Source organism: Apis mellifera, linkage group LG5 (genome assembly GCF_003254395.2).
Source record: "Apis mellifera strain DH4 linkage group LG5, Amel_HAv3.1, whole genome shotgun sequence".
Taxonomy (NCBI): Eukaryota; Metazoa; Arthropoda; class Insecta; order Hymenoptera; family Apidae; genus Apis; species Apis mellifera.
The window spans coordinates 326,139-337,500 of NC_037642.1; the positions used below are offsets into that span (position 1 = coordinate 326,139).

Genomic DNA, 11,362 nt, shown 5'->3' on the forward strand with positions numbered 1-11,362 from the left:
ATTTAATTCATAATATGCAATTTATGTGATGTTGTAAATGTAATACTTTCAATCAATAAAATATATGTATTGAATCCATTGAAACAATCAACCAAATTCTTGAATTCATATAAGTATAAATAATTCTTTTTTTTAATAATGATAAAATTCAATTTTTATATGTATAATATATATTATTTTATAATTCATAATTCATTTAGTTTATTTTATAATTCTATTATTATTATATTCTAGAATTTGTATAATTCTAAAACAATTTTTATGTTGTTAAAACAATTTAATTATTTTAAAAATAAAATTGGAAATAATTTACAGAAAAAATATAGATTTTTCTCAAAAATGTGGAAATATTTGTTAATTGAAGATTCTTGAAATAATTTCAAACAACATTTTCCTTTGTAAAAATTTTCATTATTGCTTTGTTAATGAGTTATTAACAATAAATATTGACCAATCACGAAGCATACAATTTGATGATTGACTATACTCTCGATCGAATATAAACAAGTTCAAATAACACATCGAAAAAATGTATTGAATATTATCATTTATTCATTGTTTGTGATAAAATTCGATATAATTTTCTATTGATAAAAAAATATTTGTATTTTAAAAATATATGTATTTTATCAATATACTTTTTGATATATCTTGAATTGGTGATATAAAATCAATGTTATCGCAATTTGATTAGGCTCCATGATTGGTCAGTATTTTTTGTTAAAAAAATTATTGAAAATTATCTTAACAATATTCAGTTAATAGATGTTCTTATATTTTTGAAATATCAATGGAGAGTACATTTGAAAAAACATATTAACAATTTTTTATATAATAATAAAAATAATTTTTAGTATAACTATATTAAATAAACATATAATTATAAAAAACATCTTATTTTAATATAAGAATTTTTTTTTTCATTTATAAAATATATATTTATTTTTATAAAAATGTTTTTTAATAATTATTTCTTAATTATTTTTATTTATAATTAATATATTTGATAAATTATATTTATTTATTAATTATATTTATTTTTTAATTTGTTTATTATATCTTTATTATATAAGAATAAAGTTAATTTTTATATAATAATATTTAAATAAATTTAATTTTATTCAAATCGAAATATTTTTTTATCATTAAATATTATATTGACTAGAAATGCGATAAATTTAAATATCACAAAATTGCAAATCGATAATTTATATTTTATGTCGTTGAAGAACTTGCGTAGTACCTGTTGAATTCTTCTCTGAATCTTGTAGAGATTGTGCAGGTATAGTAGCAATTTCATGTATCACGATTAAAGAAAAAAGATATATAAACGAAAATTATATAAAAAAATTATATTTTTTTTCATTTTATATATTAATATGTTTTTCAATTTTTTCAATTTAATAATATTAAATATTTCAATAAATATAATTTGGCGCATAAAATCGTATTAATCATATTAGTAATAACAACTTAATACTTGTTGATTTATGGAAGCTATTTTTAAACATTATTGCAAAATATGTTATTACAAATTATAATACATTAATTTCATAATTGAGATACGATCTAATTTAAATAAAAAAACTGCATAAAACAAAAATTATTAATATCATGTATTATTTAGTTTAAATATTATGTATATTTAATAATATAAAATATATTTATAAATCATATTTAAATTAAATTAGAAGACAAAAGTAAAGAATTGTTACCATATGTTAAAGAAATAAATTTATCTTATACATATGATTATAATATTATAGGTCAAAATGTAACATATTTTTAAAATAAATTTATGAAATATAATTTAAAAAAAATTTTATATATTAAAATATTGTAAAATATTGTAAAATTTCTTAATTTATGATAGAATAATAGATGAAAATTATCTTTTAAATTAATAAAAATTAATAAAAATTTAATAAAATAAAATAATAGTATAATAATAATGATAAAAATTAAATAAAATATTGTTATAGAATATTATTAAAAAGTGAAAAAAAAGATTTATATATATATTATATATATATTAAGATTTATATATATTCAATAATTTTAAAAATGAATAATATTAATAAATTTAAGCAAAAGAATACAAATAAAAAATTTAATACTTCATAAAATAAAGAATAAATTTTTTAATTAAATTATGTCAACCAATTATCCATATCGATATCAAATATGTTTGGGTATGTCTTTGATTTATCTTAAAAGTTTATTTTATATGTATTTAATATTATATTTAATCAATTTTTTAGTATTTTGTTTATTAATTTTTACAATAATATTTTAAAATATTAATTAAATATTACTAATTTTATTTTTAGATATGGAGCAAATTGGAGAGAGATCATGTGAAAATCTTGAGGGATTTAAACCATTAACTATTTTAATGCAAATCATTGGAGTAACATTAATAATTCTAGTTATAATTTGGTGTGGCAATTATAGAGGTGGTTTCGCTTGGAATTCTAATCCAGAATTAGAATTTAATTGGCATCCTCTTTTAATGGTTATAGGATTTGTTTTTCTATATGCTAATGGTATTTTTAACAATTCAATAATTTGAAAATTAATTCAATAATTTGAAAAGTTGACAAAAAGCTGAATTAATTTTTTTAATTAATTATTTTTATTTATTTTTAGGAATGTTAATATATAGAACACAAAGAAATATACGAAAACAAAAACTGAAATTAATTCATGCAAGTCTAATGTTATTAACTATTGCATTAGTTGTAATTTCACTTGTAGCAGTGTTTGATAGCCACAATTTAAATGTAAAACCTATTCCAAATATGTATAGTCTTCATAGTTGGATTGGACTTACTAGTATAATTTTATTTTGCTGCCAGGTATTTTTAATTATTTTTCTTTATCTATTAGGTGTCCTATAAATTTCTTTTGCATCATGCTAGGAATGACTCTAATTGGTTATTTTTATATAAAAATGCAGATTTATCTATTAGCTATTTATAATATCGGTTTTAATCATCCCAGAACTCCTTTAAAGTACATTTCGTTCGTGATATAGTCTCTTTTAAAACTTTTTTCTATACCGTTCAATATGAATAGCCAAAGGAAACATTTACAACATGTTATTATGCTTTATTGCTTTAAAAAAAATGATAATGCAAATAATACTGCAGATTGCAGAGATTTGTACTGTTTACGGGAGCAATGCTACAACTATTACTACAATTGGTTAAAGAGATTTAGAGGTCAATTTTGACTTGAAAAATGAAGGTCGCAACGGTCGCCTAGCAACGACGAATATGGATTTTACCAATATCATACTCTCTGAAAATCCGCAATATAGTGTGCAAAAGATAGTGAATGCCATTAATCCAAGAAATCGGTAGATAACCACTTGACTAAAATGGGATATGTTAATCGATGTGAAGTTTGGGTTCCATAGCATTAATGGAGATCGACTTTATGAACTGCATCTCTACATACGATTTCCTTTTTCAGTGACATAAAAGAGATCCTTTTTTAAAGATACTTGTCACTGGAGATGAGACTTAGATTTTATATCAAAATGTGCATCAAAAACATACTTGATTTAAAGACAATAGATCTTCAATTGTCGCGAAGCCTGGACTTTACCTGAAAAAAGTTCTTTTATCCATTTGGTGAGATTGGAAAGATGTAGTCTATTATGATCTCTTCTCTCAAGATGAAACCATCAAGAAAATATTGCAATCAACTTGATAAATTGAAAGACGTCATAGCAGAAAAACGGACAAATTGGTGAACCGATGACGCTATCATGATAATGCAAAAGCACACATTGCATTAATTGTAAGAGAAAAACTGTTACAGTTTGATTGGGACGTTCTACCGCAACTTCTGTACTCCCTATTTTGTTCTATTTGATTATTATTTATTAAAAACTTCTCTTCATGATAAAAAGTCTGTAAACGAAATAAAATGCACTTCAAGAAATATTTTGCAAACAATTTTGGAAAAAGGAAATAATGAGGCTTCCTGAGAGATGGAAGAAATTGATAGAGTAGAATGATTCATATAATGTTATAAATTAACTTTAAACAACAAATATCAAGTATTCATTTCATATCAAAAAAAAAAAAGAAAGAAACTTATGGGACACCCTACTATATACACATTTGATTTAATGATTTTAATATTATTTTTTTCTTATTTAATTCATTTATACATTAATATTTTTTGGAATCATAAAAAATATTATTTAAGAAATAAAATATTTAAATTTTTATATTTCAGTGGCTTGCTGGATTTCTTTCTTTTTTATATCCAAAATTACAAATTTCATTACGAACTGCTTACATGCCTATTCATGTATACTTTGGAATCGCAGGATTTATTGGTGTAATTACTTCTTGTCTTTTAGGACTTAATGAAAAAGCAATTTTTGCTTTAAAGTAAGTATATATTTTGATTGTATTACATCAATTATTATCAATATTTTATGATAAAATTATATATATATAATGTATTAATTATAAATTTCATTTATTTTAATATCACAATATGCAATTTCAGAGAAAACTATTCCAAGCTTGTAGATGAAGCAATATTAATTAATGTAATTGGATTTTTATTAATTCTTTTTGGTGGATTATCAGTTTATTTGGTAACACAAGAACGTTATAAACGTTTTCCAAAATTAGAAGATGAGGCATTAGTTAATAGAACTCAATAAGTGATTATATTATATAATAAATTTTTTTTCTATTAAATATAAGCAAAATTTTAGTTCTATTTTTATATAAGTTATATCAAACATACAATTTTATTAATATCAAAATTTCGATTCATTTGTTTATGTAATTTTAATTAGAAACTTTTATATTTTTTAATTAAAATAATAATATTACTTGTTTACTTTTGAATTAAGAAATTAGTACGAGAAAATGTATTCGTTCTTATGTTGAATTATTTATTATATATTTTTATTTTTATTTCTTATGTTGAATCATATTTAACTATTATATTAAATAGTTAAATTATTTAAGTACTTAAATAATAAAAAAATTATTTTTAAATTTTTTATACAATTTTGATCTGATTAATATTGTGATGATCTATATTTAATTTTTATTTGCAAATATACTTATACACAATTAACAAAGTTTAAATTTGATACTATATGAATTTTAAATTTATGTCCTTACATCTATATGATTTCATTAATTGTAATTTTATTTATATTAAATTTTATTTCAAAAAATAAAATTTAAATAAAAATAAAGAAACATTAATAAGGATTATTTTTACTTTTTATAAACATTAGCAAGGATTATTTTTTAGGCTTATTAATTTTTTTAATAACATACTTCAAAAAATTGAATTTAATTTTATGAAATATAATATAACATATGTATATATTTTCTGTATATGTATATACAATATACTATAATACTTAAAAAAATTGTATTTGAAACGATAATGATAATTTAATACCAATATATTTATATTATATTAGTATATTATAATATATTAAATATATATTATAAATATTATATATTAAATTAAAATATTATATATAATATATCTAAAATCTAATATATATTAGAATAATATATATAATATATGCATACATTTACGAATATTAAATTTATATATATTTATTATATATATATATATATATATATATTATATTATATTTATCTGTAAATATTTCTTATGATTACTCATAAAAATGTATTTATTCTGAAAAATATATGCAACAAATTATGAATCTTGCAAACATATTCATAATTTATACTTTATTTCCTAATTTATTAATTTAAAAAAATAAAGAAGAGTCAATATTCATAATAATTTCTTTAAAAATATTAAAATGATAAAGTAATATTTACTAATATCTATTAATAATAAGTATTTTATATTTCTTATATTATTATTATTTTATTGCATTTTTATTAAAAGTATAATGTAAAAATTAAATATTAAAAGAATTTATTTTAATGCAAAAATGAAAATTTTAAATATTGCCGCTTTTTTTTGAACAAAATTGTGCGCAGTAAAACTCTATTCAGACTTCATATTTCTAGATTACATGCATATCTATATACATATGTTATTATATATATGTAAGTAATATCTTGTTGGGCGTAGTAATAAAAGTGGTAAGTCACACTGGAGGACTAACGTCCTCAAGCGTCATTTTTGACGAACATTACACCTTCAATGGTTAAGCAAATTCCTGTGCCACAGGCAAAATATGAATTGTTAACAGACGTTCGACAGTAAGTTACATTTTTATTCTTCATTATTTTTTAATTATACTATATTAAATTCATATATATATATATTAAATATATATATGAAAATTATTAATAATTATTAATAATATTTATAAAAATAGTTTAATATTCATTTATTTATTTCTTTTTTTAATATATGCAATACAATTTATATTTAATTTTATATTATATTGTATATAAATTATTTTTATAAATTTAAATTTTTTCTATTACTTGTATAAATATAATAATTAAATTCTTATTTATTAATTGCTATTTTAATTTTCTTATTCATTTGAATTGTATGAAAAATGTAATTAAATATTATTTTTATTATTATTATGTTTTTATAAAATTAAATATTTTTATATATATAAAAATATATAAAAAATATTACTTGATTATTTTTTTGTTGTAGTTCTATTTTATTTTTTTATTTTATATTTATATTATTTTTATATTTTAATTTTTCTTAAATGAATTTTTTATTTATTTCTTATTATTTCATTTTATTTTATAAAATAAGCTGTAAGTATAAGCATATAAATATATATCAGAAGTTACAGGTGTGGTTATTGATTATTCTATATTTACTGATATAACAATCTAAATTAAACGGAGTATATTATATATAAAATAAATACAAATTAATTATTTTATATAAAATTTATGTCCATTATTTTATTTTAAACTATTAATTGAATTCTTTTATAATTATTTTTATATTGCAATTATGAATTCATTATAATATATTGAAATTTAACAGTAATTCAGAATCATTCAAAATCTTATATGAATTTTTCTTTTTTTTTTAGATCACGTTGGAAAACAGTTTTATGTTTAGTATTGGTATCTCTGATACTTGGAATTCTTTTTGTAACACGTGCATGGTTAGGCATTATTATCCTTCGGTCTTCAAGTACTGAAACATTTGATACAGAAACAATAGATAATGCCAAGGTTGCTACGTGGTTACGTCGGGCTCGGATGTACGCCGAATCGACGAAGGAGAACCAGAATGCGAACAGGAACAACAGTATCAGTTCGCCACAGCATTTCTACACCAATTCCTCAGGGTAAAAATACTATTTGAAACATATATATTCCAACAAAAAATTATAAATATGTTATATTATTATATGTTATAAATATTATTATATTACCAAGAATTAAATACTAAAAAAAATAATATTATAGATAATAAAAATTTTTTTCATAGGCAGATCATTGTCTGTTATTACACCATATCGAGCGACCTGAACACGCTCTGGGAGCTCAGTCCGTCGAACATTGACCCTAATCTTTGTACGCATATTATCGTGGGTTTTGCGGGCGTGGTAAATTGTAGTCTCAATTTAGGTAATAATTCATCAATCTATAAGGAAGTTATTGGTTTGAAAAAGTTTCAACCTGAATTAAGGGTCATGATTAGTGTTGGCGGCAGTAATGAGCTCCATTTAGGTTTTTCAGAAATGGTAAAAAATCATGCAAATAGGAAAAGGTAATTTTTTTTATTTTATTTTAATTATTTAGATATAAAATGAATTTAAAATTTTAATTTTATTTTATAGATTTATAAAATCAGTTTTAAATGTAACAAGAACATTTGGTTTTGATGGACTAGACTTAGATTGGGAATTTCCTGCATGGCTTGGAGCTGATGAACGAGAAAAAATTCGTTTTATACAATTATTAGAGGAATTACGAAAAGAATTTTACCGAGCAAAAGAAACATTAATTCTTTCTGTTGCAGTAGCTGCTCCACAAGCTATTGTTGACCAAAGCTATATGGTTACAGAAATGGCAAAGTAAACAAATGATATATTATTTTTTATGATATGAATATATTACATAATTAGTTTTCAATAAATTAATAATTAATTTTTAATTATTAACAATTATAAATAATAAGATATTTTAAAAAATATTTTCATTTTTCTATTAATAATAATAAAATTATTTTGCTCATATTTTCTATTGTGTGCATATATGTATGTGTTGGAAAATATGAGAAAAATAATTTATGTATTCATATAAATTTATAAATTTTTATTATTTAGGTACATAGATTTTGTGAATTTGATGTCATATGACTACCATTTTTATGTATGGTATTATCCAATTACCGGACTTAATGCACCTCTTTTCTCGCGTGCTGCTGAATCTGGTTATCTTTCTACTCTAAATGTTAATTTTTCGGTTCATTACTGGCTTTCAAAAGGAATGCCAGGAGAAAAATTAATTATTGGAATTCCTACTTATGGCCATACTTATAGGTTAGATAATTCGTTGAATCATGGTTTACTTGCACCAGCAAATGGCTTTGGTAAATTAGGAAATATGGGTTTTGTTTCTTATCCTACAGTTTGTGAATTTCTTCGAAATGGTGCAGAAAGTGTTTTTGAATTTGAAAGCAAAGTTCCTTATGCTTATAAGGATAAAGAATGGATTTCTTATGATGATATTACAAGCATCTATTATAAGGTATGAATATATATATTTATGAAATATCATACAGAATCCACTTTAGAGATTAAAACAACACAAAAATATGATTAAAGTTTATTTATTAAATTATAATAAATTAAAGTTTGCATTAAATGAAGCGAGAAATAGAATGAGACAATTAAGAATGAGATATTATCTTTTCATTTTATTTTATTTTATCTAATACAAATTTAAATTATTTATAACTTAATAAGCCTTAAACAATATTTTTAATAACTTTAATATATTTATAATAATTTTTGTATTTGATTTTTTTTCAAATATATTCTAGCATTGACTTTTTAAATATATTTCACAATATTATAATATCTATATTATTTTATAATTATTTTTAAAAGTTTTAATAATTAATAGGGATTCTGATTAAATTTAAAGAATTAAATATTATAAAATTAAAATGAAGAAATTATGAAATATTCTAATAAACTATATTGTGTTTTAGGCTGAATGGATTCGAGCAAATAATTTTGGTGGTGCAATGATACTGTCTTTAAATGTTGATGATTGGAATAATACATGTAAATTTAATGAAAGCTTTCCTTTAACTCGTACTATTATGAAAATCCTCAGGTATCAAGAAAATTAATGCATTTTTGAAAAACTTTTTTGTTATTATTTTGTTAATTTACATTCCTTATAGAAATATTGCATTCCTAAAGTATTTAATTAATTTTCAATTATCAATTAATAATTTTTAATTATTAATTTTCAATTAAAATAATTTTAATTTTTCAAAATTATTATTAATTCTAAAAATATTATTTGATATAATATCATAATATTATTTAATATGATGAAAACACAAATAATTTTATATACATGTTTTTCTTTCAAAAGAACATTTTTCATTATGTAAAAATTTATATTTGCAATTATTTGCAATAAAATGCAATTATAATTTTAATTCAAAAATTAAATATTAAAATTATATATTCTTTTTTTTATTATTAGAATATAACTCATTTATAGTCATATATGAAAAAAAATTAAAGATTAATAATGGAAAATTTATTAATAATATATGCATATTGACTTTAAATGAAAATTCTTGTAATATAAATCTAATGATAAAGATAGAAATTAATTTATTTGTAATATAAATACTTGTTAGAAATCTTTATGTGCAAATATAGTACTATTTCATTAGATCATTTAAATATACACATTTTTTTGGAAAGTTCTATAAATATATGCAAACGCTTTATTATGCATTCCAATAAAATGTTTTGAATAAAAATTAATTATCGATCGCTTATATATTTGAATATTAAAGATTTATATAAAATATTATTTATATATATATATAAATAATATTTTTTTTTCAATATAATTATAATTTTTTATTTCAAAAATTGTAGTTGATACAGAAACAAGTTCAATAATTTTCAAATAATTTTTAATTCAAGAACGTTTTTAATTTATTTAATAGAAAATAAATTAAATAAATATAAAATAAATATTTATATAATATAAATTAATATAAATTAAATCAAATATAGTTATTAAAAAATAAAGAATCATAAAATTTGAGACACTTTAAAGAAAATCAAAGATAATTTTTAAAAATATCTAATATCAAAATGTATATATAGTTGATCTATAATCGACATTTATTCAAAACATTTTTTTTATTAGAATTATTAAAAATTTTTGAAAAATAATGAATACAAAATATATATATGTGCATCTTGTATATTTGCATATATAAATATTGGACTATTCCTTACAGATTATAGTTTTCTTATTTCATTCTTATGTTTACTATTCTGATCAATATTTTTAAAACAATGTTCCTATTTTATAAATGTGCAACTTACTTATCTATTTTTTAAATAATTACTTCATTGCATATAATTTAGCTATGTAATTTTATTAATTAAGTTTAAGTTGCATTTAAGTTGCAATTTTTAATCATATATTATAAAATTAGTATTTATCCTATCTCCCATTATTTTTAAAGTTTATTGTTGCTAATTTCTTATTCAAATATTTTCATTAATTTTTCTATGATACAAAATTATATATATATACATAAAATTATATGTATCATAAGAAATATTAAGAAATAAAACATGTTTTCACATGTTGTAATTTTATATAAAATATTATTAAATATGTTCTATTAATTATAATTAGCAACAATTATTTTTATTATTTTAGTAATAATTATTTTATTTTTATTTTACTTCTTTATAGTTTAATATGCAATTTATAATTGATATGTATTGTTCTTATAAATGTTGATAAATGCTAATCCAAAAATTTATAAAAAATAAATAAAATTAAAACAAGTTAAATGTTAAATTATATTTATGAAAATAATAAATTAAATAGCATAATAATAAATTAGTTTACAAAAGATTTGAACTTTTTTAATAATTAGAATTTCAGAATTTAATATTAGAATAATTTCAAGGAATAAAAATTTTGGGATTAGTGATTTTTTTTTAGTATTATAATTAATTCAACATTAGTTTTTAAATAATTAAATTAATATTCTGATAATATTGAATTTGCTATAATTTTTTTTATATTATTATTTCTATATAATTATTAACATTATGATTATCATTATATAATGAATATTATAATCATTTTAAAAAAACTTGCTTTAATCA

The 11,362-nt window shown here is 19.2% G+C and overlaps 2 protein-coding genes across 3 annotated transcripts; both read left to right on the forward strand.

Annotated features, from left to right (window-relative positions):
• The first annotated feature begins 1,152 nt into the window (after nucleotides 1–1,152).
• On the forward strand, nucleotides 1,153–5,249 carry LOC102653815 (cytochrome b reductase 1). 2 transcript variants are annotated; one of them, XM_006572023.3, is made up of 5 exons: nucleotides 1,153–1,282; nucleotides 2,331–2,546; nucleotides 2,650–2,858; nucleotides 4,252–4,409; nucleotides 4,531–5,249. In XM_006572023.3, the coding sequence occupies exons 2-5, from the start codon at nucleotides 2,333–2,335 to the stop codon at nucleotides 4,688–4,690; spliced, it is 741 nt and encodes a 246-aa protein (XP_006572086.1). In that variant the 5' UTR covers nucleotides 1,153–1,282; nucleotides 2,331–2,332; the 3' UTR covers nucleotides 4,691–5,249. The 2 variants fall into 2 exon arrangements, with proteins under 2 accessions (XP_006572086.1, XP_006572085.1); XM_006572022.3 differs by lacking the exon at nucleotides 1,153–1,282 and adding an exon at nucleotides 2,059–2,192.
• An 833-nt stretch (nucleotides 5,250–6,082) lies between these two features.
• On the forward strand, nucleotides 6,083–9,345 carry LOC412245 (acidic mammalian chitinase). The gene is made up of 6 exons (XM_006572019.3): nucleotides 6,083–6,239; nucleotides 7,052–7,312; nucleotides 7,456–7,737; nucleotides 7,808–8,044; nucleotides 8,297–8,720; nucleotides 9,187–9,345. Exons 1-6 carry the CDS (start codon nucleotides 6,181–6,183, stop codon nucleotides 9,328–9,330), a joined length of 1,407 nt encoding a protein of 468 aa, XP_006572082.1. The 5' UTR covers nucleotides 6,083–6,180; the 3' UTR covers nucleotides 9,331–9,345.
• The last annotated feature ends 2,017 nt before the right edge of the window (nucleotides 9,346–11,362 follow it).